Source organism: Amborella trichopoda, chromosome 2 (genome assembly GCF_054954075.1).
Source record: "Amborella trichopoda isolate Santa Cruz 75 chromosome 2, AtrichopodaSantaCruz75HAP2 v2.0, whole genome shotgun sequence".
NCBI classification, from domain to species: domain Eukaryota; kingdom Viridiplantae; phylum Streptophyta; class Magnoliopsida; order Amborellales; family Amborellaceae; genus Amborella; species Amborella trichopoda.
The window spans coordinates 7,591,204-7,618,006 of record NC_142337.1 but is presented as its reverse complement, the minus strand read 5'-3'; the positions used below and the strand labels follow the sequence as shown (position 1 = coordinate 7,618,006).

Sequence of the window (26,803 nt, the reverse complement as noted above, 5' to 3'; positions counted from 1 at the left end):
CTGTTGGATGTAAAATCAGATGGGTGGTGATATACCACTAATTGAGCACAAAGTTTGAAACAAATTTTCTTGAAAGCTATGATACATATTAATATATTAGATTTCACATCCAATAGCTCAGAAAAGTTGTCCTTTTACAAAAAATAAATGGTCTCATAATATACAATCTCTTTTCTTAATCTAACTTCATCGCAAACGTCATTTAGGACCCCCTTGAGATGATTGGATTCATGCAGTAGTGGACAAAAGAACCCTTATGGAATCACATTGAAGAGACCAACTATGTGATCATTTTCTTTATAAAATATATTGAATTTTTTGAAGATCGAAAAAGTAGCTATATTTGGAAAGCATATCTATTCATGAAAACCTCGCAATTTTGCCAGATTTTCGAATATCAGACACCAAAAATATCACTATTAAGGTTCACCAAACTTGGGCCCAACTAACCGGGCCATTCAGGTTTGAAAGAATTACACTCGTTATAGATCATCCAAAAGGTCACAACACCCCACATTTGCAGAAGGCACACATTGCCATTGCCAAATTAGCTACAAATGAGTCAGCTAGAAAATCAAGCCCTGCTGGCATTCGGATCTTTTATCTAAACTTGGCCATATAGGTTAGCCACACAAATTTCACCCCCAAAACTTGGAACCCCTGTCCAAATTAGGGGTGGCATTAGATTTTATAGTTCCAAACTGTGCATACCTGGAACCATTCACAAGGCACCAAAGCTCTGGTCTTCATTTCTTGATAATATGTACAGCACCTATGCCACATCGCAATGGAACATGGCCAGCTCATTCGATGGGGTTCGTTGATTTTTGTCGATATATCAAAACCTAATGGTGACCAAAAAAGGAATAAGGCAAATGCAAGTAGATCAACCAATAGCGAGAGAGAGAGAGAGAGAGAGAGAGAGAGAGAGAGAGAGAGAGAGAGAGAGAGAGAGAGAGACCAGATCACCACGAGAGCAGGGGTAACAAGCATGCAGCCCTGCCAATGTTTCCTGTGTTGGCAGTATTTGCAGATTTTCATTTTCTGAGGGACGAGGATTTTGATCGGCGGACGTTGAAGGGTCTGGTTGAGATAGGCAATCACTCAGCATTCCATCTCTCGATTTCCTTACCATGAGTTCAAGGTCCTCTGCTTTAACAGATGTCTCGACAGCAATATACTACAGAGAAACAAACAAAAATCTTAATAAAAGGACACAGGATCCATAATCCATAAGATGCAAAAGTTTTAAGGAAGAGTGTAACATAATCCAAGAGAGTATGGTAGTCAGAATTCCAAAAGGCAATCCACTTTCCGTTCACAGCATTGGATGGTGGAGAGTAACTGTGCCTCGGTGAATATCCCAGTGAGCTCCGCCACAGTTTTATCTCCACCATCCATTAAGAATGGAAGACCATACACCATAGGACTATGGTATGCCTTCCAAATAGTTAGAAGGGTTCAGTTTTGCATTTTACTTGACATAAGTAATTGACAGTCACTGTGGGCCGGCAGCAAATATAAGGTCGCTGCAAACTCGGGATACTTTCTTCGTCCCAAGGTACAAGTGTAAGATGTATATCGAACTGCATGTTACCATGTTACACACTCATGTTAGACCATGCTAATGCAGTATGATTTTGGGTTTCATGGAATATCTTCAAATGCCCAGATATAGACCCATATATGAAGCTACAACTCGAGGCTTACTTAAAATTCAGGACATTAAGCTTTGCTAAATGGCACCATGGAAAGTATTATATACCAAAATTTAAGGGAGTATGCCAATGGTAGGCAGCACTAAAGTCTGCAGAGGGGCACTCACCATCTGTTCCATGTGATGGAAAGAGGAGATTAGAGGTAGTGGGGCACACACCATATTCACCCAGGTACACTCAATCTCCACTATTATTGGAGACAGAGTGGATACCCTTTGCATATTATATGGCATAATGCATGGGACTACGGTATACTTTCCCTAGCTAATATACACAAATATACATTTTGTACAGCAGAATTACCGTGACATGCCAATGCCGTAGTCATGATATATTATGTTACTCCAGCATAACAATATACATATCTCTTTATATCATATTACTTATAATGACAAAATTGCCACATAAAAATGAGAAGAATTAATACAGTATTTTTTCTTCGACAATAAAGAATTAGTAAAAATATATTTGCCACTTCTTTGAAAATTTTGCATGCACATGGAAGATTTCAAAAGAAAATATCTTTTTTTTCATTGTCTTTTTTTTTTTTGGGTGGGTACTTCAGAAATTTCCTTTTCATAAAAACTTAGTGATCTTTCCCTGAGAACTTTGGAAGAAAACACAAATTTCAAAAAATCTTCTGATGAGTTAATCTTACTGAAAACATGACAAAAAAAATGAAAATCTATCACTATATGTGACATAACAAGAAAAACAATATTAAAAACAAAGGGATAAATCATCAAGGTAGTAAATATCTGTTCTCATTCTTGCACAAAGGGATAAATTGTCAAGGTAGTACATATCCGTTCTCATTCTTGCATATATGTCCTATAGCCCTAACACTGCTATATTCGGTATAAAAAAACATACATGCATCAGTTCATTATAGGGATATTAGACCAGATTCAATGGAGCACAATATATGGTACACCAAAGAGGCATCCATAGTCCATTCCTGACAACAGACAGTGGAGATTAACCACAACAGGGCCCACCAAGACATTCAACCCAGGCACAGTTAATCTCCAGATCATCATCCATAACTGACAATGGACACCCATTTGGAGTACCAGATCATCAGATTATGGTACATCTCCATCCATTACGTACCTCATCTTCATTCTCCTCCATTGATTTGTTGAAAAAGTAATCCATAATCCTTGCAATGCGCCTGTTCCTTTGGTTCTTCTCATATGATCCACTCACGCTCCCATACCTTGTATGGCTCCTGACCCCACCCTTGCCCCAAGAAAGCTTCTCCGGGTTTCCTCCAATACAAGGAGAAGCCCCAGAGCTCTCTCTACTCGCTTCAACATTATTATCTTCATTCTCATTAGACCCACCATCAATGTTAGTTGAGCCATGTGAAGTCCTGGTGCCCGCCCACCTCCTGCATCTCTTGTGCCGGACCTCAGGAGAGGGCTCATCGGCTGAAGAGGAATCTTTGGCCCCTTCATTCCCATTTGTTTCCTCATCAGCATCATCAGAGCCTGCATTGCTCGAATCGGGCCCACTTCTATTCTTCCGTCTCGAATTTCGGTAGTTTGCTTTCCTCACAAAAGCAGCAGCGGTGGCTTTTGCGCTGCTCTTTCGCTTAACATACGCTTCGGACTGGCGCCTGAAGGTCTGTGCTATGGTTGCTTGAATCTGTTCGATCAAAGTCAGGGTTAAAAAAATTATGAAAAATTAAGATATGAATATAGAAACCATAGGATATGCCCATAAATTGAGGCAGATAAAGTATGTACAATACTCACTAACCTGCTTATTCCGGCTCTTTTCTTCTTCATGAAATGCCAGTTCCTGAAATAGTGGTCGAAGAAGTAGGTAAGCTTTATGCATCAGCAAGCAATCCATGCCATTTAAAGGTGAATTGTAGAACATTCATAAATTTAGTCACTAAGAGAGAGGAGGGATGATTAGTTTACAAAGTTACCTCCTCCTCATACTTATCTACATCTGGATAGATAGCTGCAATGAGGGTATCATAATTTGGATCATCCCTCAAAGAACGCCGACTTGGACAATGTGTACGACATGCAGGACATTCGTTATTTCTGAAGCAAAGCTTTTAATCAAAGTAGATTCCATAGAAGATATCAAATTCTTATATGGCACCATTGCAATTACAAAGAAACATCATCCCAAAAATCAACTTCAACAAGCATTGGCATTAATCAAGAGACACAGACACAATATTCCAGGCCTTCCTGCCACACCATCTCTCTCACTCTCTCTCGCACACACACACACACATGTACGTTCACAACTGAAATGCCATTCCTTAAACAAAAATACATGTATCTTTACTTTCACGCCATGCCATTCCTTACATAAACATACATTGCCAATTTAGGATCATGCCTGCCATGCAAAAATGAACATATCTACCAATTTAGCGTCAAGATATCATACCCCAAGCGCATTGATTTGTCGATACATTCCCGGCAAAATCGATGCAAGCACTCCATCACAGTTCTTGTCTTCCTGATGATCCCTGCAACACAACCAAGAAATTCAATCATGAATTGTTAATGGCATCTCTAAGCCATATTTAATTAAAAAAAAAATCATATGAAGTTCTGCAGATTCATTTAATCATGAATTGTCAATGTCTCAACTCTCAATACACACTACCTATTTCATACTTCACAGAATGAAAATTTAGCAGCTTGGCCACCTTGGTGAGCCAAGTGTCTCAGCGCTGCCTATGCCGACGCCTCGATGCCCTTGGCCAAGGGCAGGAAAAAGCCTTCAGTCAAGGGCAAACTTGTCATTTCTCCAACTTAAAGAAAGATAAAGGAGGAAAGGAAAAGGAAAGAGGGGGGAATTTTAGCCCCCGAAAACCCTTTAGGCTTGTCTTTAAAGAGATTAAACAAAAATTGAGAATTTTTTTCAAGATAGATATTTTTTTCTGGTTTCTTGACAAACTTTTCAAAAAATTTCAATTTTTTGAATATTGAAAATCTTTTGAAATTCATTTCCAATAGTTTTTGAGACTTGAAGTGGTCGCAACAGAGGTCTTTCGGCAACCAAAGGGTCATCATTTGAGCCAAGTTTGATTGGGTTTTGAAACAATAGTGCATTTCATTTCTTGGTTTAGGGTTTAGTAATATTTGTTAATATTGAGTTTTGATTTTTTTTTCTTTTTTCAATTTTGATTTTTTCTTTTGTGTTTTCATTTTCAAATTTGGCTTTGAAATATTGGCCCCTATTGAAGAGAGGGGTCTAGATTGAGTTTATTGACATTTTATTAACATTGGGTAACCCACAGAATGCCATCGACTAAGATCAATATGAGGAGGGGGATGACTATGATGATGGAGGCATCATCAACAGATTCATATGCATCTGGTGGTGGTCATAGAAATAGAGATCTTGTAGCTAGTGATGTTTGAGTTCATCAGTGTTTTTTTGTTTTTGTTTTGAGTATTGTTGTTGTTTTAAGTCCTTTGAGATATGACGTTTCGGGGTAGTGAATTTCTATTACAATATATGATGGTTGATGTGGATGGTAATGTATGGATTGACTATGGCGTATTGACATGTGGCTTTTATGACTTTCTTTTGTGGCAAAATGGATGAATTTTTGGGCAGCTTTCAATCTTTTATAGTTTTAGGAATTCAATTTTAAGTTTCGAACTCATTCATGCATGAGTTTGAAATAATATAATGAGTTTGAAATAATATAAGTGTACAACAAAATAACACACAAAAAACTGTGAGACAACATTTTTTCTTTGTCTTATCTCTCATTTATTAAGTTTCTGTTACCGGAGGGTTTATCCAACCCCCCGCCACCCCGAGAAAAAAAATCCCTCTTCTTTTTGTCTAGACTGCCAGATATCTAGGTGTCCACCTAGGCAACCAAATCTACATTGTTGAATGTCAATACTTCATACTATAATTTTATAGTTGTTCTGAGCTCATAATGCTTTTAAGAATAATATCTTCATCTGACACAGGTAATTGGAACTCGGAAAATAAAAGCCAAACAAGGGCAATGCAGAGTTGGAAATTTCATTCGTTACACATTCCTGTAACTTAAAGCCATTTAAGAGCATTAAAGTTTCTGAAAACTTAGCACAACGAAGTGCTCAATACAACAGTTAACAGATTCAAAAAAAGAAAAAAGAATCAAGTGGTGCACTTTCGCATTAGCCCTACACCACCCTGAGGCGTTAACTGCATATCATTAGTGTCGACTTGATCATACCAGACTGAAGCCCTTTCGCATTAGCCCTGCTCAGGGGCACATTGTAGTTGAATAAAAGGGGCCACATTGCCGTCAAATAAGAATGTAACTTGAACAGTAGTAAAAAATCTGAGGTCCAATCAAGGCCATCTCTAGTGAAGACTTAAGATCTCATCCTTAATGGGTCATGCTTCCCCTGGAAGAAGATATATGGTGCTTTGCCCACTAGCCCAACCTATAGATCTAACAGTAAGAGTACAGGCAACCACCTTCCACTCACAAACCAGAGCCTTAACTCTTAACCAAAGCCTACAAGATCAGAAAGTCCTGATGCATGCACCAAGTCCTTCGCAATCATATAGGTACCTTCAAAATTCATCTTGTTTCTGTCCTTTGAGATATCTCAACAACAGACAGCAATGGGGCACATCTTCTATGGAAGGCAATCTCACTTGGGCAACTACACGTGACCAAAGACTCGTGAGACCCCCTCCTCAACAAATTCAGACATGACAACAAGAAAAGGTTTAAGGAACGATTCAAAGATCAATGCATGGAAGGGGACATTGTAAATGAGAATGTCTACAGTCTCTTCAGCCTCCCAGCCAAGAAACATATATCAGAAGACTGCCACCCGCTTCTGGGAACCTCAATTAAGGATGAATACCTCCTCCTATGCATTCCAATAAGAAAACTAGCTCCTCTATCTCCGAGTCTGTCAAGTTCCTTCAAATACAGAAGGCCAAACCACCCTGGCCCTCTAACCTTTCCATACTTTACCTCACATACACCTTGAAAACAAAAGCAAGGACAATATAGCCTCTAGAAAACAATTCCACTCTCGTCCCTTATCCTAAATCTAACGTAGCTGTTAACTCTTTTTCTGTAGAGTAAAGCCCCCTCCATGCTTTCCAAATTATGGCAAGTTTGACTGTTCTGCAGTTTTCCGAACTGTGACTGCCTCTAGTACGTAAATGTTATTTTCTCATATAGATGCTTCATTAGATCGCGATCAAACAATCATAAGAAAATCATGACACCTGACAACTCTTGCTTAAAAGCACATTAGGTACGAGAATAACACATTGCCAACGATAAACCTGATACTGATCCAGAAAAAGAAACTAAAAAATGGAAATCTATTTACAAGACAATGTGCCATTTAAGAACGCTCTCATGACACCATGGCATGAGAAGGCCGAGAAAAACTTTGAAATTACAAGGTGAGCTAGAAAATAGAGATTAGTGACTAAGGATTACCAATCAAACAGGACAGGACAAAATGTTAAAAGGTGATTTGAGTCCAGATCTCAAGCCTCATTGGCTGCTTCTGTGTCCCACATTTGTGGCTGTAGGTCAATGATGACATCTCAACCAATCTATTGGACAATATGGAATAGCGGCAGTGAAGAAAGTGGCTGAGAAATCATTTTTTGTATGTACCCAAAATTTGAACTGCGAGTATATTGATAAACATTACCTATCTCTCAAAGCTTCAAAGACTTATATCATCATATACGCCACATCAATAAGCAGATAATGTATATTCCGGATTCATAAGAAGTTTTGACAAAGTTTTAAGTGGTTGCCTACCTAACACAACCCATCCTTTTTACTTGGGCTTGGGACGGGTTAAGGAAAGTTTAAGGTCCTTACCTTTTTGCCTTAGTTATAGACGATTTAACTAGGCACCTATAAAATGAGGTATCGTGATGCATGTTGTTTGCAGATGAAGTTTTGATCGATGAGACCCAAAACAACATCAACACAAAGTTAGAACTTTGGAGGGATACTCTAGAATCTAAAGATTTTAAAATTAGCTAGACTAAGATAGCATATGGAATGCAAGTATACTATTAATAGGAGAAGAGACAAGGAAGTAGTTAAGATTAACGGCAAAGAAATAACAAAAAGATGGCACTTTCGATATCTTGGATCAACAATCCAGAAAAATGGAGAGATTGAAGAAGATGTCACACATAGAATTAGAGCTCGGTGGCAAAGTGGAAATGTGCAACCAGAGTTTTATGTGATCGCTGCATACTAATGAAGTTGAAGGGCAAGGTCTATAGGATAGCTGTGAGACCAAATTTACTTTATGCAGTGAAATGTTGGGTGGTAAAAAAACAACATACCCATAGAATGAGTGTAGTTGAGATGAGGATGTTGAGATGGATGAGTGGCAAGATAAGAAATGATAGAATTCGAAATGAATACATTCGAAAGAATTTAGGTGTGGCACCAATAGGCGATAAATGAGATAAAGTAGACTTAGGTGGGCTGGCCATGTGTGGCGCAAGACCAGTACAACACCTGTTAGGAGGTACGAGTTAAATCAAGTAGAAGTCTAAAAAGGGGCAAGGGATAGGCTCAAAAAGATATGGTTGGAAGTATTGAGAAAAGATATGAGGATTTATGACCTCACTAGGGGTATGGCCCTTAATAGAGCAGAATGACGGACCGAGATTTATGTAGCCGACCCTAATTAGTTGGGAAAAGGTTTTGACGTTAATGATGATGATGATACGCCACATGAATAGATAAGATGAGCCCTAGTCCTTGGGTTTATGACCCTGCCTGATGTGTACACCCACCCTTGTCTGCATTGAGTGAGAGAAAGGACCTACGAGAAAAGGGCCCAATGGTTACAACAAAAATCGACCTTCAAGATTCCTATTTCAATTACGCAGTGTTACATAGACTCTTCAATTTTCTTGTTTTGTCAAGTTTCAACAGTTAGACACGTGCTGACACAGCCAAGACTCCACTGACACTCCATCTCTAGTTCCCTACATGTTGGGCTACATTATGTTCCTTTAGTATGTGTCAACAACTCTGAATGAAGTGTTGCTTTTATGGACACGTTGTGTCCCTATGATTATATTATAACAAAACATAAGGGGGACACCACATATTTTTCTGCTGAGGTTTGAACACAAGACATAACAACAAGATTAGGTTAATCTACCAAGTGAAGGTTTGATGATATAATAGCAAACATTTAATATATGTACTCAAATGGGACGAATTTGAACCTATGACTTCTAGACTCTTGTTCGCTCTGTGCATGGTGGCTCTACCAGCTATGCACACAACAGTTCTCACTCAAGTTTCAAAATTAGTTACAACCAAAGTGCTACAAATTTGTTTTTCTGATTTTTCAATCTTTCTAGTTTTTCTATAATTTTTTTGAGAATGTTAACTTTATATATGTGTAAGAGGATTACAGCTAGTAGAGAAGAAAGAGAGAAGCTTTCCACGAGAGGATAGCAAAAGTACAACGACCCTTCAAAAGAAGGTAGGGGGAGAGAAACAGAATAAAAAGCCTTCTTTTTGAAGGTTACATTGATAGTTACAACGCAACCGACTAAAAGAAACCAAACCCAAAAGAGCAACCATCGAAATTGGGCTTAAAATGTCCCGCGCTGGGTGGACACCAATTTGATGCTCTAGGTACTCTTGTGGAGTGCTGTAAGATCGCAGTCCAGTCCTGGTAGAAGGCCGCAGTAGGGACCCCTTTAAATCATTTGTGGTTAGTGGCCCAAAAGACTAACTTAGACCTAAGTTTTGCAAAGAGAAGGTTCTGGGTAATGTACTCCCCTCGAAAAATCCTATTGTTGCGCTCTGTCCACAGCGCCCAAATTGTACTGCTAGAGCTATTTTCCATAACAGAATACCTGCTTTGGGCCACGGAAAAGGTTGTATAGAACAAGGGATAAGGGGTACTTCTCTGGGGATAATCACTGTACTTTGAACAGGGAGAGAAGCTTTCCCCAAATCGTAAATGCAAAAGGGCAGTGCAAAAATAAGTAGGGATTAGACTCCTCGTCCGCTTGGCAGAGAATGCAATGATTGGGTAGGGGGATCCCTCTCCTTTGAAGGTGGTCTACTGTAAGAACTTTCTTAGATTGTCCAATCCACAAGAACACCTGGATTCTAGGCAGGGCTGAGGAATTCTACGCTTGGGACGCTATTGGGTGAGCTGCGAATAAAAGGAAGACACCGATAAAACCCCTGTTGCTGAACGAGTCCAAATGATTGGTCCTGCCCCTGTTTCCGAGGTCTGAAAAAGGTTTGACCTCAGAGTCGGTAAGGTCTCGCTTAAAGAGAGGATTCCAAGATCTACAGGACCCTATCAAAGTCATTTCCTCTGCAATGGTTTCCCCTTGAGATCTTGCCAATGAGAACAATTGTGGGTACTTGTCCTTGAGAACTTGCTGGCCTAGCCAAAGGTCAAGCCAGAATCGAACCATGTTCCCCTCTTTTGGGTGAAATCAAATACCTCTTGAAAAGGAGGAATAGATAGAGGATATGGATTTCCAAATCCCCAAAGCTCTAGGATTGGTTCTGCATTCAGGTAGCAGGGGAAGGAGGGAATCTGGTATTAAACCTCAAAATATTTATCCACATATGGCCTCTTAAAGTATGAAGACACCACCACCATTTCCCCACGAAAACCACATTCTGTTGTCTAAGGTTTTTAATACCCAAACCACCCAATCTTTTCGGTTGGCAAAGTTTATCTCAGGGGATAAGGTGGAATTATGGTTCACAGCATCACTAAACCAAAAGAACCTACGGATAAGCTGCTCAATCCTAACATTGACTGCCACTGGCAAACGAAAAAGAGACATTTGGTATATTGGGATATTTGCCAACGTAGCCTTGATCAAGGTGAGCCTTCCTGCTGGGGACAAGAACCTTCCTTTCCATCCTGCCAATTTGTGGTCCACCTTGTCCAGAATGTGGGACCATAACCTCTTTTTGGGTTTACCCACACACAGGGGTAAGCCAAGGTAGTTCGAAGGGAGTTCTTCTGCCTCGCACCCCCAAAGGTCTGCAAAGTTTGTCACCACAGAGTGGTCCACAGCTATCCCCATCATTTTAGACTTCTTAAAGTTAACTTTGAATCCAGTAGCGAATTCAAAACACGCAAGGAACCAGAATAGATAGTCAATTTCATCGGATTGAGCATTATAGAACACCAAAGTGTCGTCCGCGTATTGAAGATGAAGGACTACAAGGCCATTGTTACCACACGAGAATCCACTCATCAACCCAGCAGCAAACATCCTAGAGATAGATTGGCTAAATACTTAACTGAAATAGCGAAGAGGAAGGAGAGAGTGGGTATCCTTGTCTCAAACCCCTTGAGGAAGGGAAAAAACCTTTTGGTGAACCATTTATGAGGATTGAAAAGAAAGGTTGTGAGTAACAAGCTTTCATCCATCCTCTCCACCTCTCCCACACCCCATCCTAATTTGGGTTTCCTCCAAGATTGCCCAGTCTACATGGTCATAGGCCTTCTCCCAATCTAATATGACAATAAGACTAGGTTTCTTTCGCGATGTGCCTCGAGTGAACACATTCATGGGCCATAAGAACCCCGTCAAGGATTTGATGATCTTTGAAAAAAGCACTTTGAGAGGGAAAAATCACTGTAATTAATAGGAAACACATAATTTGCAATCATTGTACGGATGTGTTGAGGAAGTACTGCGATTTTTGGCCTCTGTAGTGGACACTCCGGCACATACTACTATACGCCAACACCCATGTTGATATGCATGCAACAATGCAATTAGGATAGTGGAACTGGAATTGAATGCTAGTTAGGATGCTTCAAAGACTAGCAGAAGTTGGCATTCATGTCAATACACTTCTCTAGGACGAATTCATATGCATTCTTGATTTTATCTTTTGTGAACCACAGTGATAAAAAGTTTGCCTATCCAGATAGAGAATAGCCCAAGAACATGATGGTTTTTGGGCTGAGTCGGCCGCTCAAAAACTTTATATAATAGATAATGCATACAACTCATACAACAAATCTTAAATACATTCGTTGGTGAGATCTCTCCCACCTTTTACACAAGGTTGGAAGTTCCAAACATCCTAGGCGCTTTTTCTTTCAATACATACTTTTTTTTTTTTTTAATCTGTTATTTTAATATATACTAAATTAGATTCTGTAGATAACATATTGTATACTTTTCTTTAAATGCTAAAAGGAAAGGGGTGGATTCAAACTTTCGTCCTTGTGGTTGTTAATCACAAGCAGCGGTGGCAACGGGTTTGGTATGGATCGAATACTGCTGAACCCGTATCCATACCCGACAAGTCCAAAAATATAGTACCCGTACCCGAGAGGGTACTAAGGACCCGGTATCTGGAACCATACCCGACAGTCTTCTCTTATGTATTTGATTTTAAAGTCCCCCACCCCTTTTATAGTTCTCACGCTCCTGTGAACCTATTCACCTCTTTGATGTGGGATTAATCCCACCCACGCACTGACTGCCCATCCTGGAAATTCAAAAACTCTCTCTCTCTCTCTCTAGATTTTTGTTTTTTGAATGCCCCACACATTAAAATTTTTTGAATGCCCCACTCTGCCAGCCTACCTCACACCAACTCATTAAAATTTTTTGAATGCCCCACGCTGCCAGCCTGCCATGCTTTTAAAGCATTATCAATATGCTTTTCTCATGCATTGTGCTTTCCAAACCATCCCATTTAATTGCTTTATGCCTTATATCTCGCGCACATGCCATATGTGGCAAGATATCAATGAATACTACTATACTAGGGGTGTAAGAATCAATGGATACTAAGGAAAAGAAAAAGGTGGTCAGTGTGTGGGATTAATCCCACATCGAAGAGATGTATAGAATCCCCAGGGTGTATGCTCTATAAAAGGGGTGGGGAACTTAGGGTTGGTTTAAAAAATTAAATCATATAAAGTAATAAAACTAAAGCTAAATTATATATAATAAATACGGGTCCGGATACTCGTCAGGTCGGGTATAGCCATACCTGTACCGAGATCCGAGACTATTTAGGCATCATTTATTGGACCCGGACCCTACCTGCGAGTCCAAAACTTGGACCCATACCAGGACCGTGTCAAGTATACCTGCCTAGTCTCGGATTGGGTCCGGGTCCATTACCACCCCTGACCACAAGGTCTAACCAATAACACACTTCAAGCTATTTCCTTAGAATTATATATTATTAAATATATAGTGATAATTATATATATACTGATACTCATTTGTGTTTTTATTTTATTTTTATCTTTTATTTTTCTGAATAGCCGATCTGGATAGGGACCAGTTGGTGGGCGATCTACTCTACCAATCTATTTTTGAAAACACCGGTTGATCACATTTCTACAAATTCACACATGTACTTGGAAAGTTTTATAAAATTTCAATGGCATAATTTAGCAATAGGAATCCATGGAACTTGGAGTCCTCAGAAAGTACAAGTTATCTAAATTGGTGCCTAAGGCTAGGATATTCCTAAGACTATTTAACCAGGTTAAATAAGTTCCAAATTCATTATTACTAGACCAGTTATCTCTATTGTCAGAAAAAATTTGGTTATGGCTTTAGGATAAGAAATCGGGCCTCCAACAGAAAACTGATCTATCTACACAGCAAAAATATCAAGATAGATCCATATAACTTGAGGCATGAGCATGCAGCGGAGTGTTAAATGTCCTTTGTGACCTAAGTGTCCTAAGTTTATTTGTATGGGAAGTTTTGTCCTTCACATATTTTTTACTAATATATAAGATTGAGAGGTGCATGAGGGTTGAGTAGATCTCATGGCACTCTCTCCTCCCTTATCTTTCATCTCCCTCTCTCTCTCACTTTGTTCTCTTCTCTCTCTTCAAATTCTTTGACATGGTACCAAAGCAAGCACCTTAACGCCTATCTCCACCATCCTCTTCATTCTTCCTCTATCTTCTTTGCCCCAATTTTTTTTTTAACCTTTATTTAATCATAAAACCGTAGGACTATTCAATCTAAACCCTACGGCTGTTTCCTAAGGTTTGGTGTGCAAAAAACCATGTAGATCAACGATTAGCAATGTTTTAAAAAACGCTAAGCAGCCATCCTGGTGCCCAGTTCCCAAGCGCTAGGGGGCCTAAAACCTCAGGCGCCCTGAGGTGAAACACTGCATATATGTCTCGCTAATTTTGTACTCTTTGCATTTATAGATATTCCAACGTTTTCCATGCAAAATATGCATGAATGTTGAAAAACTTCAAATCATTGAAAATTTAGTGAAAAAAGTCAAAAACATAAACAAGTCCATGGTGTATTAACCTCCAACTATACAATCCAAACTGAGTATGGCATACTCCATACTGAGACATGAACACAATCATGACTAGAAAAGATGAAATTAAAAAGCGAAGTGTAAAATCAATAGCCCAAATGTCCAATACAAGAGGATGCCATACTCAAGACAAGATGAAATACTAAAAAACATTTCCAACAATGAAGAGTAGGCTTATGGATGTTTCTTGAAATCTTAGTTTTTTTTTTTTTTTTATTCATAGAAATCTCAAAGTCAATAGACTAGGGGCTTAGATTCCATTTTTGTTTTTCACTTTGGGGGTTTAGAATACCCCCTATAGCTTTTTATGAAAACATTGTGGGTCAAAAATGACCCAAAGTGCCCTTAGGGGGCCTTTATTCTAAAAAATGGGCCCAGTACTAGGCGTCTAGCACCCACATGGAGTACTAGTGCCCAGGGAGGGCCGCCTAGTCCTGAGCGAGGGCCTTGAGGTCCTCCGGGTGCCCAAATGGCCAACTAGGTGCCAGGTGGACCTTTTTTTTAAATGCTTGCGATTAGTGTAATGATGTTGCTATATGTGTGATTCCTCTTTCGAGATCAAGATCCACAAAGAGATTGTGAACTAGTTTCAAGATACTGCCAGTCCAATTCATGGCATTGTGGTGATGCCCAGATGTGTTCAATATGGTGTTGCCCTAATCCGATCAAGTGTGAGAACGTGACTAGATCTGAATGATAAGTATCTATCTCCTTTTAAGTGGTTTCTAGCATTGCACTAGGCTTGTGTGAGTGACTAAAATTTTCCGATCCTGGTTGTCCTCTTGATCTTTCATCTTATATGCTCATGGATGATGAAATCGAACCTAGAACCCTTAGTCTCCCTGAACCTGTGGGGATACAAATCACCTCAGTAAGATTAAATAAGTCCAGTGATGTTTTATGGGCTCAATCTGTCAAAGTGTCTCTCAGTGCAAGGGGGAAATTGAAATACATTTAAGGACAAGCCTAGCAAATCTGATAGTAGATATGAAAAGTGGATGAGGGAGAATTACACAAGCATGACCTGGTTGTAGAGAGTAGTATGGAAGTCCAAAGAAATTTGGGACACTACAAAAGAATTATACTCATCAGATAACAACATCTCTGGGGTATGTAAGCTGTTTGAGAAAATGTTTCAATTGTAACAGGGTAATAAGAGTGTGAGTGAGTATTATAGTACCCTCGGGGGTATGTGGGAAGATATTAATCTATATCAGCCTATATTGGTGATGCGGAACCACAAAAGCGGCAGCGTGAAGAATTTAGGGTTGCCAATTTATCTGGCATTAATCTTGAGTACCATTCTATATGTGGACAGATCTTGGCAAGCAATGAAATCCCATCTCTCTCTAATGTTTATGCATGCATTCAACATGTCAATTTATCTACCCCTCCCAGGAAGAGGATAAGGTAGAGGTGATGGGGGCAGAGGTCGAGCAACACACACTGTACACATTGTGGGCGTACAAATCAAAGGGTTGACCCATTCTCTGCTGATTTGGGAAATGCCTTGCTGACCTCATGTTATTTAATTAATCGTATGCCCTCTTTAGACTTAAATGGAAAAACACCATGCCTCGGTTCTCTTTCATGATGCTCCATTGTTGGTTGTTCCTCCTCGCGTGTTTGGATGTCCTAGTTTTGTTCATATGCTAGGTACTGGTAATGATAAGCTAGATCCCCGGGCTGTCAAGTGTGTCTTTCTAGGGTATTCATGCTTCCAGAAAGGTTATCGTTGTTATCACCATGGTTTACGAAAGAAATTTGTTTGTGCTGATGTTACTTTTTTTAAAGTACTCCTTATTTTGTTAGAAGAGGGTCATATCCTTGATACAAATATTTTTTACCTTACTTATGAAGAAATCTTGAAGGCAAGATACAAATATTTTTTACCTTACTTATAAAGAAATCTCGAAGTCCTTGCCTTCTATGATTCCTCTTCCTATTCCTATTGATACTTCTTCTTCAACACAATTACCTAACTCCACTAAATCTATTACATCTACACGTCATGATGTTTCTTAGGAGCAGCCCATAAAGGTTTACACCAGACGAAAAAATGCAGGGTAGACATCCTCCACCAACTCAGCCAGCCACTCAATCATCATCTTATCCTATTCATCCACTTCCTCCTTGTGATGATGATGTAACTATTGCCATTCGTAAAGGTATCATGCCTTGTACTCAACATCCGATTGCATATTTTGTTGCGTTTACAAATTTATCCTCATCATATCAAAGTTTTGATTTATCCCCTTCATTTATTTATGTTCCTAAGACCTATCAAGAAGCATTTTGTCATAATAGGTGGAAGAAGAAGAAGAGATGGATGCACTCCATTCCAATAATACATGGGAACTCACCCAATTACCAGCCAGAAAAATGAATGTTTTACACAATAAATATCAACCTGATGGCTCAGTAGAAAGATTAAAAACTAGATTGGTAGCCAAGGGATATATATAAATATTTGGCATTGACTACTCTGAAACATTTGCCCCTGTCACTAAACTTAATTCAGTTTGAGTGGTTATATTTGTGCCTGCATACAAGGACTGGTCATTGTGGCAGCCGGATGTCAAGTATGCTCTCCTCCATGGTGATTTATAAGAAGTGTACATGGAGAAACCACCCGGGTTTGTTGCTAAGAAGGATAAAGTGTGTAAGTTGAAGAAAGCTGAAGAAAGCCATTTATAGACTGAAATAGTCCCCACATGCATGGTTTGAAAGTTTAGTAAAATTGTTATAGCATATGGATTTCGGCACAATCATGCAGATCATTCACAGCTTATTTGGAAACAAGACTCTAGAGTTGTTAAAGTCCTTCATTATTTAAGTTCTAGGACCTAAGTGTCCTTTGCTATTTGTATGGGCAATTTTGTCATTACATATCTTACTAATATATATTAGTTTGAGAGGTATGTGAGGTGAATGTTGACCTCACGACATTCACTTCCCTCTCACATCTCTCATATCTCTCTATCTTTCTCATCTCTCTCTCATATCTCTCTTCTCTCTTCATCTTTCTCAACTCTTTTCTCTCTCTACGTTCTCTAACATGGTATAAGAGCAGATCTGAATTGATCTTCTCATATTCCCCTTTCCTTTCATCTTCCCCCTTCCTTTCATCTTCCCCCTTCCTTTCATCTTTTCCCTTTCTTCCCCTTTCCTTTGATCTTCCCTTTTCCTTTCATCTTCCTCTTTCCTTTCGAAAAGAAAAGAAATGAAAGAAAAATTAAAAAGCAGGAAACCCAAACCCCGTTGATGTTCATCTCATCAAGGGGTTCCTAGTTTTCCCTTTTTTTGTGTGTGTGCATGCATATGGTGCCATTGGGGTGCTGTGGATGTCTGTGTTGCTCTTTCAGCAACTATTCCTCTCGAATGAGTGGCTGAAGCTATAGGAGGCCTATTTGGGTTCATCTATGAGTTATAGCAGAGAGAGCTTTGTTAATCGATGCCTGAATGTTAAGTATCTCTACCCTTTTAAGTGGTTCCGAACATCGTACTGGGCTTGTGTGTGTGATTGAAATTTGCCAATCCTAGTTGTCCTCTTTCCTCTTTATTTTTAAATGTTCATGGATATGGAAATTAAACCTGCAATCCTTAGTCTTCCTAAAACTGCGGGGATACAAATCACCTCGGTAAAATTAAATGAGTCCAATTCTGCTGTATGGGCTCAATCTGTCAAAGTATCCATTGGTGCATGGAGGAAACTGAAATTCTCGAATGAGGACAAGCCTAGTAAATCTGATAGTAGATATAAAGGGATGACGGAGAATTACATAATCATGACCTGGTTGTGTAGTAGTATGGAACCCTTAATAGTACCAACGTGATGTCTCTTGAAACAGCTAAAGAAATTTGGGACACCTTGAAAGAAACATATTCATCAAATAAAAATATCGGTCAGGTATATGAGCTGTATGAGAGAATATTTCAGTTGCAACAGGATAAGTGTGTGAGTGAGAATTTAGGGTAGCCAAATTTTTTTCTAGCCTTAGTCATATGTACAATGTTGTATATGGACAGATCTTGGCAAGCAATGAAGTCCCATATCTCAGTAATATTTGCACGCACATTCAATTTGTGAAAATATCTTCTTCTTCCACTCCTTTTGACTCAAGCATCACTGATGGATTGGCATTAAATACAGTTGTAAGGAGAGGTGATGGTGGCAGTGGTCGAGGACATGGTCTTGACTTAGGAAGAGGCCGAGGATGGCAGCAAAGGTCGAGGAACACAAATGATACATGGGAACTCGCTGAGTTGCCAGCTGGAAAAAGGACTGTCGGGTGTCAATGGGTTTATGTAGTCAAATATTAGCCTGATGTCACCATAGAAAGATTAAAAGCCAGGTTGGTAGCCAAGGGATATACACAAACAATTGGCATTGACTATAAAAAATTTGCCCCTGTTGCTAAACTTAATTCAGTTTGTATATTTATATTTGCTGCTGCCAACAAGAGATGACCACCCTTATGGCAACTTAATATCAAGAATGCTTTCCTCCATGGTGATTTACAAGAAGAGGTGTACATGAAGCAACTACTTGGCTTTGTTGCTCAGGGGTAGTTGGATAAATTGTGCAAGTTGAAAGCCATTTATGGCCTGAAACAGTCCCCACGTGCATGGTTTGAAAAATTCAGTGAAGTTGTTATAGACAATAGATTTCAGCGCAGTCATTCAGATCATTCAATGTTTATTTGGAAATAAGACTCTAGAATAATTGTTGTAGTTTGGCTATGTTGATGATATTATTGTTACTGGCCATGACCAAGAAGGTATCAGTCATTTAAAGAGACATCAAATAAGAATTGAAGTAGCTAGGTAGCATGGCATTAGTTTGTCTCAAAGAAAATACATGACTGATTAGTTGACAGAAATTGGAATGTTGGTGGATACGCCTATGGATTCAAATACAAAATCATTGGCTGATTAGGGAGAGTTGTTTGAGCATCTAGGCAGGTACATAAGACTGGTAGGCTGGCTGATTTATCTAACCATCACCAAGTCTGATTTTGCTTTTTAGTGAGTGTTGTGAGTAAGTTTATGCATGCTCCCAGGATTCCTCACTGGGATGTTGTTCATGGAATTTTAAGGTATATGAAGGAAGTCCTAGGTTGAGGTTTGATTTACAAGCCAAATAATAATTTAGCCATTGAAAGTTACTCATATGCTAATTGGACATGTTCACCATCTGACATGCATTCTACCATAGGTTATTGTACATTTATTGGTAGAAACTTCGTAAGATGAAAAAACAAGAAAAAAAATGATGTCATGGATCTTGTGCAGAGGCTGAAGATAGAGCAATGTCATAAACTACATGTAAATTGATGTGGCTAAAAACACTGATGCAGGAGATGGGGTTTACCATTGCTAAACCTAGAAAGATGCATTGCGATAATAACGATGCCACATATATAGCTATTAATATAGTGTTTCATGAAAGGACTAAGCCTATTGAAGTAGACTGGCATTTTATCCAAGAGGAAGTTGCTAGAAAGTAAATGTCTACTCCATATGTGAAATCTCAGGATCCGCAGCTGGTAGACATCTTCACCAAAGGCCTCAGTCGTAATATGTTCCAAACTAGGCATGGGTGACACCTATGCTCTAGGTTGAGGGGGAGTACTACAAGACCTCTATTATCTAGGTCCTAGGATCTAAGTTTCCTAAGTTTATTTGAATGGGTAGTTTTGTCCCTCACATATTTTTTAATAATATAGTTTGATAGGAGTGTAATGGTTGTGTGGATCTCACGACACTCTCTTCTCTTGTCTTTCATCTCTCTCTCCTCTTTCTTCTTTTTTTTCTTTTCTCTTTTCTCCTCTCTCTAGATTCTGACACAGTGAAACCAACATCCATTTCACAGAGGATCACAGTATGCCGAGAAACTCTAGCACATAAGGAGGAATTCAAGTCTGAAGAATTACATATAGCAATGAAGCAACTTATGCTTTCTCTCAACTAGTAAAAGTGAAGAGTGGGGGAAGAAACACTAACGCAAAATGGGTAAATCCCTTGTGGGCTATGAGTCTTCAGACTCCATATCTAGAAGAAGAAACATCTGACGTCAAATTGACATAAATAAAGCCTATGATCATGTTGATTGGAAGTTCTTGCTTATATGATGGGACAAATGGACTATGGTGACATCTAAAACGTGAACCGAACTGGATGGATGCATAATTTGGCTCCAATGTGACCTTCTCCATTGAGAAAATTGAAACTCTTTATTTATTTATTATTGTTGAGATAATTGGGACTCATAAAGGCTATTCAAGATCTCCAGAATGCCTTGGCAAGCACACCCATAGTCACCTTTCTCATTCACTATATTGATGGATCTGGGTTAGGACTTAGGATGCCTAGTAAAGCAACCACACTGAGACAAATTCCAGGCTCTTCCACAAGTAGAGCTATGGATAGCAAGTCCCATTTGACAGGCTTTGCTTTCAAACTTGTGTCATGGTGTGATGAGGACCACACACAACATTAGATTAATCAAGAGTAGATCTGTAGCTCAAAATGCAATAAGATAAAAGTAAAAAATAAAGATTCAGAGGTGGCTGAACTGCCAAGATTTAGGTGATTAGTCTCATTTCCATCTACCAAGTTTTGCCTTTATGTGTGGTTCAAGAATATGAAGTCCAACTCGATAAGCTGGGAGAGCTGATACTCAAGAGGACTGCAAGAAAGCTTGGCGAAAGGACTACTTCGACCAAGGGCACTTTCTTCAATGCCCTTCATTTCATGTCATTTGTCAGGATGTTGACCTGATCACAGACCCCTCATGAGATCAAAGACATGATGAATGAACTACTTTCTTAAAGGGCCTCTCCCACCACAAACCTATTTTCACCTAGAAAAACATAGACCCAATGACTTGCTCATTGCCATAAAAGCTGCAACACCCCGGGGAAGACAAATAATAATAAGCATCAATGCAGTCCCATATTTTAAAGGAATTACCCATGCACTCCCTAGTGTTTTATGTGGTCAGTATGAAGGAATCAGAACCATGCTGACATGCTAGTGAAAAACAAACTGAATAAATAGTAGGGATTTCAGGAAATGGTCCACAAATGGGACAAATAGTGCATCTGGTACATCTGAAATTTGTGCTTATACAGTTCTAAACTCTCTCTCTCTCTCTAACCATGCACATGCACACCCAAACAGAGAGAATCATGACTCAAAACTCCTCTACACCATTAAGCATTTGCATTTCTAACTACGAAGAGCACTTGCATATATCTCAAACGTAAAACAAAGAGTTAAAAATAGTTGAATAGAAAGCAAAGTTACCTAAGCAAATGGGGCATTGAACTTCTTTGCGTATATCTGACAGTTTGACCAGGACAAACCTGTATAAGCAAAAACACAACTTGTCAATATTCAAATTGCAATCAAATCATAAAAGCAACAGCTAGGACTGTATGCTAGAAACCTGTATTAAATTATTCGAGTCATATCATACAATTTCCACTATAATAATAGTGTCAGGTGGAAAAGAAAAGTTATATTATCCTTTTTTTGAAAATTTTGGACATTTGTATCTGTATACCCCATGATGTTATCATGGATCTGGAGACTTTTCATGACGAAGACCAAGATTTTAGAAATGGCTACTAGTGAGCTAACAGTCAGCTCATCATTTTTTCTGACCAAGTCAGGACACCGCCTACATTGTATTATTTGGCATGTGAAGAGAAAATAAGTTTGTGGGTTTCTCGGCTCCATCAAAACAAGATCACACAAACATTACTTTATGAAATGACCAAGCAAGTTTAGAATAATGTATGTATGGTCCTCCCCCAAAGGTAATTGTGCAAGAAGGTACGACGCTCTAGCTAGGGAAGGCACAAGCCTCAATCCTTAGGGCTTGTAGGATATTACAAATTTACATTCCCCCCCCCCCCCCCCCCTTTCTTGTTTCTCTTTTTTAAGCCGTTTCAATGTAGAGTTTTTTCTTGGTCCCTTGGGGGTTTGTACAGGGCACCTGCCAAGGGGCTGACCCAATCATGTACACGCTCTATCTGTACACGATCTGCTTTGTAATCCTTTTGCTTAATTAATATAACAGTTAACACACTAAAAAAAAACAAGCACCAAAATGTGGCTCACTGTAGACTACTGAATGCGAACTAAGAAACATCTAATGAACCAAGAGTTCTTTGCTTATTCTAGCATTGACATCAACCTGTGGTGTTTTGGTAACACCTAGCAAGGAGGGAAACCTAGACAAAAAAGTGACAACATTAAGCTGCATATTCCTCATGGAAGAAGAAATCACATCCTGTTGCAGAAAGAATGAAGTTCTGTAAACATACTATCCATGAAAGAGGAAAAGGACACTTGTGCAGCCAAATAACTTTTACATTATATGGACTAGTCACGTATGACTGAATCAAGAAAAAGCTACTGAATCAATTTTGTGACTAGGCAAAAAAACAAATGCCAAATATTTAGATTCATTTCAATTGGAGATTAAGGACATAGAAGAAAGTTGCATTGTGTTCACAACATGGTGGATAATTGCCAAATTACTGTATCTATCATCTTTCTTGTGAGATACATGCAAGTCCACTTATTATGGCTTTGGGGCTGGATCTGTTTTGTAAGAATGCAGCTAGATGGGCAACTAAATTATTACAGAAAGGATAAAAAAAGACAGGTAGAAGATGTTAAAATAGTTTTGGCGATTATATATTTTTAATCTTAACCTTGTGATATCATTTAACTGAAAGTAAGCATCTAGTTTTTCTTTCCTTTTTTTCTTTTTTGGAAAATAAAATAATAAAGCTTGCCAATAAGCTTCTAATTTGGAGTTGCAATGAGTGTGCAATTATTCGAAGATCATGTAAAATCATGCAAGTTTGTGATCACATAAGAGCAGTGTAACTCACACTAGTTGAGAGAAAGCCTCACTTCATCTTTCTTTTTGCTTTTCTTTCTTTCTCTCTTTATTCTTCTTTTTTTTCTTTCTTTTTGGTATGTGGGGTGGTAGGTATCTCTCCTGAGTGATCTAGGATTCCCAAGATGATTCATAGCCGCAAACAGAATCACACCTTGCACATTCCACACAACAAGTGCAAGTGAATAGTTGACTTCTAGAAGCTCTATCTTCAGGTGATAATTGTTCTTTATGAATGAAGATACCGCAAAATTTTATGTAGTCATAGCCTAGTAGCTAGTGGTGCACTGTCCTAATGTGCAAAACTAAGACATTTTGTTAAAGCAACAAGATTTCATTAATTAAAAGGCAAGTATAGAAAGAACTGGTAAAGAAATTACAAGGTGCGAAAAAATAGGACCATAAGTCTAGTGTCTATATCGATCGGTACTGATTGACCAAGTGTGGGATCTAAGGACTTACAAGAGAGACTAAATGAGTCAAACTTATATCAAGTCACTGGCTTGAGTACCAGAAAGATGATTAGAGCAGAGCATATGCAGGTAACATAAATGACTTGGACTAGCATGCGGATGGCATACCCATTCAATTTGACTAAACCCATTTAATCGATGGACCAACACCGCATTACATGTGGATCTAGTATTATTCTTTTCAAAGGCCACAAAATTTGATCAATGAGATGTATTTAAGGACAAAATGAAATAGTGACAAGAATAAATTTAAACTTATTGAGCTTCCACTTTAAGAATCCAACATCATCCGCCGAGTGTAAACCCATGATAAAACTTTGGCATATGCTAAGTTCTTGAACTTCTCATGTATTGTTACTTATATTACGATGTCAGTATTGAGATGACTGCCATAATAAAAATGAGTAACAGCATTCGGTAAGTTTTGATCAACTAAGCATGAAGATTTAAAAGCATAAAAGGAAAATTTTCCACTCATTTTCCAAAAGGTTCAAAATTACAGCTCATATTCCAACCTTATCTTTATCATAGAGGAGTTTAGGAAGTTTTTTAAAAATCATAACTGGTGGCCTTTACAATCATGAAGAGAGACTCAGAGGGATCTAATTAGAAGTGAAAATAAGGAAACTATTAAAGCTAGGACACTGAAACAGAAAAACCTTTGCATTCACCTGAGGACTGTTGCATGAGTTTTTGGGATGGCACCAACAGGATCATAGGCTATGAAGACTTAGGATGACACTAACCCCAAAAAATAAGCAAAGAATCTCCACGGAAACTAGAGATAGGCTGTCAAGTTCCGCAGTGAACATGTCATGTAACTTCTTGAATGTGGAAATATGATAAAATCTCATAGGCACCATGAACAGAACTATGTTTTCCTCTAAGCCACAACTTAAAGCAGTGACTATCAAGGAAAGAGACCATTGAAAGTCACAAATAAACACGGTGTGGCTAATTTCATAGAGAAAAAGAAACTCAGAAAGCACTTCATTTAAGTAAGACAACGAGTCTTTTCAACCCTCACTGTTGTCCATGCCTTGATAGAGTTCCATGCAAGTATGACTGCTTCGTAACCGCATGCAAGTATGACTGCTTCGTAACCGCATGCAAGTATGACTGCTTCGTAACCGCATAATCCTTAATTCAGAATGCTCAAGGTCTAGTCAATCAACAGAAAATGAAAAAGCACGCCCTTTATCAGTCTCCTTGTTGGCTACATTATGCATGCAGAGATTATATGAGCTATAAAATTTTCAAGGATCAGAAACCCAATCACCACTTATGATTTCAATCAAATCTAATTTTGATACTTATGCACAGAAGCAGTGAAAGAGGGAGGCGGGGGGGGGGGGGGTTAAAAATTATATGAACATGGACACTTATCCAAAGAAGAAAATAATCAAATCATCAGAGACATAGCATACAATCTTTTGAATTTGGTTTTGCGTAACAAAACCCAAGTTTCAAAATTTCCCAGAAATCACAACCAAATATAATAAAACACACTACACTCAAGATGTTATTCCAACTATCCTTAAGATGTTATTCCAATATATGCAGTGGATATCTCCAGGATGCAAATAAGTTTGATCCAATGGGCCCTACGCTTCCATGCAAGAAGTACCCCCACATCACAAGTAGAGAGACAAGCAACGCCAATGCAGATTGAACACCAAATAGCACGGTGTGAAAGAAATATGCAAGAAACAGCCCCCCCCAAACCCGGCCCTCTCCATCTAAGAAACATGAAACCCCCATCCCAGTTCTCTCTCTCTAGCTAATAAACAATAAAAGACAGAGGCCCACAACCTCTCTCTCTCTAGCCCACCCGTGCACACACACATTCATGGAGGACCCCTGAAGCTTTCAGGTAACCAGGAGCTAACCCCACGACTGCAAGTATAATGCAGATTGAACGCCAAAGAGAACCCGTATGAACAGCACATTGGTCTGCCCCATTCACTAGCAAATAATTCTCTCTCTCTCATCAGATTGATCAAATGAAACAATCGGACCAAAGCCGGCCACATTACGTAGGAACCATATCTCAAAATATCAGACAATTCATAACGACATCTCTGCATTAACAATCTCCACGCCATGAACATTCAACACGACAAACTTCAAAGCTGGTTTCAATCCCAAAAGCTCAAACCCCACAAAACCAACCATGTTAGAAAACAACGGTAAAGCATATCAGGTGATCATCAAACAGGTCTATCAAAAAATCCATGAAACAGAGAGAGATGTGTAGAGAGAGAAAGAGTGGAGGTGATATCCAAGTCCGAACATACTCGTCCTTGTCCCCGCTTGAAGAAGGGCTCTCCTGTGAATCTGAGATCAAAAAGTGTACGTTGTGGGTCAGGATACGAAAAAACTAGAGAGAGAAAGTGGAAATAAGAGAGAGAAAACGATCGATAGAAAGTACCATCCGAATTGTGCTCCATTGGAGGAGAGTCTGGACTAACTGAACGCTTCTGGGCAGGCATTTTCTCTCTCAGATTTTGATGAAAACAAGAACACCAAGAAATAGAAGATACCTCTCTCTCTAACTCCCTCTCTCTCTCTCTCTCTCTAACTCCTCTCTCTCTGAGACTCCCTGTGTATCGTGCTTAGTTCCTGAGTTATCAGGATTCAGAGCACAGATTTACTGAATTCTTCTCTCTCTCTCTCTCTTTCCTATTCTCTCTTCTCTGCTCTCTCTCTCTCTCACCTATTCTCTCTTTCCTCTGCTCTTTCTCTCTCTACAATGGGTCGGCCTTATACGGGATTTATATAATTTAACGAGTAGCACATGCATTCATTTCTTCCACGATACGTTTTTTTCGTTCTTTCCTTTGGTATCAGGAGAAGAAAGAAAGGAAGAGAAGGATTGAGGTGGCACGAGCGGACCAGCATGGGTTTGCAATTCTCTCTCTCTCTCTAACTCCTTTCTCTCTCTAAAATCTTTCTCTCTCTACCCTCTAACTCCTCTTTCTCTCTCTCAAACGTCCGACACTATGGCTCTCGCTCGTGTTTCCATCTCCCTAAGCGCCAAAGCCTTCCTCCTCTTTCTCTCTCTAAAAACTTTCACACTCCAAATCTCTCTATAAAATTTATTATTCACATCTCTCCCTCTCTCTCTAATGGCTCTGGCTCGTGTTTCTCTCTCTCGAGTGTCATAAGTGCCCAAAGTATGTTTATGTAAAGCACGTGCGAAACTGTGTGTTATGTACACATGTGAGAGGCCTTTTATTGCAAATAAGTCATTTTCATTGTATTTTAAGGATATGTGGGATTTTTTTAAGGAATATGTGAAGGAAGGGCCCCTATTATTATTATTATAAAATGAAATTACTTGTACTTGTAAATAGAAAAATAT

The 26,803-nt window shown here is 39.0% G+C and overlaps 1 protein-coding gene across 8 annotated transcripts; it reads right to left on the bottom strand.

The window, feature by feature from the left end:
• Window positions 1-463: 463 nt before the first annotated feature.
• On the bottom strand, window positions 464-26,175 carry LOC18443209 (putative E3 ubiquitin-protein ligase RING1a). Of its 8 annotated transcripts, none has more exons than XM_088857749.1 (11): window positions 25,871-26,175; window positions 25,737-25,776; window positions 24,111-24,601; window positions 21,358-21,416; window positions 4,137-4,218; window positions 3,658-3,778; window positions 3,483-3,524; window positions 2,832-3,368; window positions 1,479-1,586; window positions 962-1,180; window positions 464-845 (listed from the first exon to the last, which is right to left on the bottom strand). In XM_088857749.1, exons 5-11 carry the CDS (start codon window positions 4,190-4,192, stop codon window positions 804-806), a joined length of 1,125 nt encoding a protein of 374 aa, XP_088713875.1. In that variant the 5' UTR covers window positions 4,193-4,218; window positions 21,358-21,416; window positions 24,111-24,601; window positions 25,737-25,776; window positions 25,871-26,175; the 3' UTR covers window positions 464-803. The 8 variants fall into 8 exon arrangements, with proteins under 8 accessions (XP_088713875.1, XP_088713874.1, XP_088713878.1 ...); XM_088857748.1 differs by lacking the exon at window positions 24,111-24,601 and adding an exon at window positions 22,959-23,120; XM_088857752.1 differs by lacking the exon at window positions 1,479-1,586.
• Window positions 26,176-26,803: the final 628 nt, after the last annotated feature.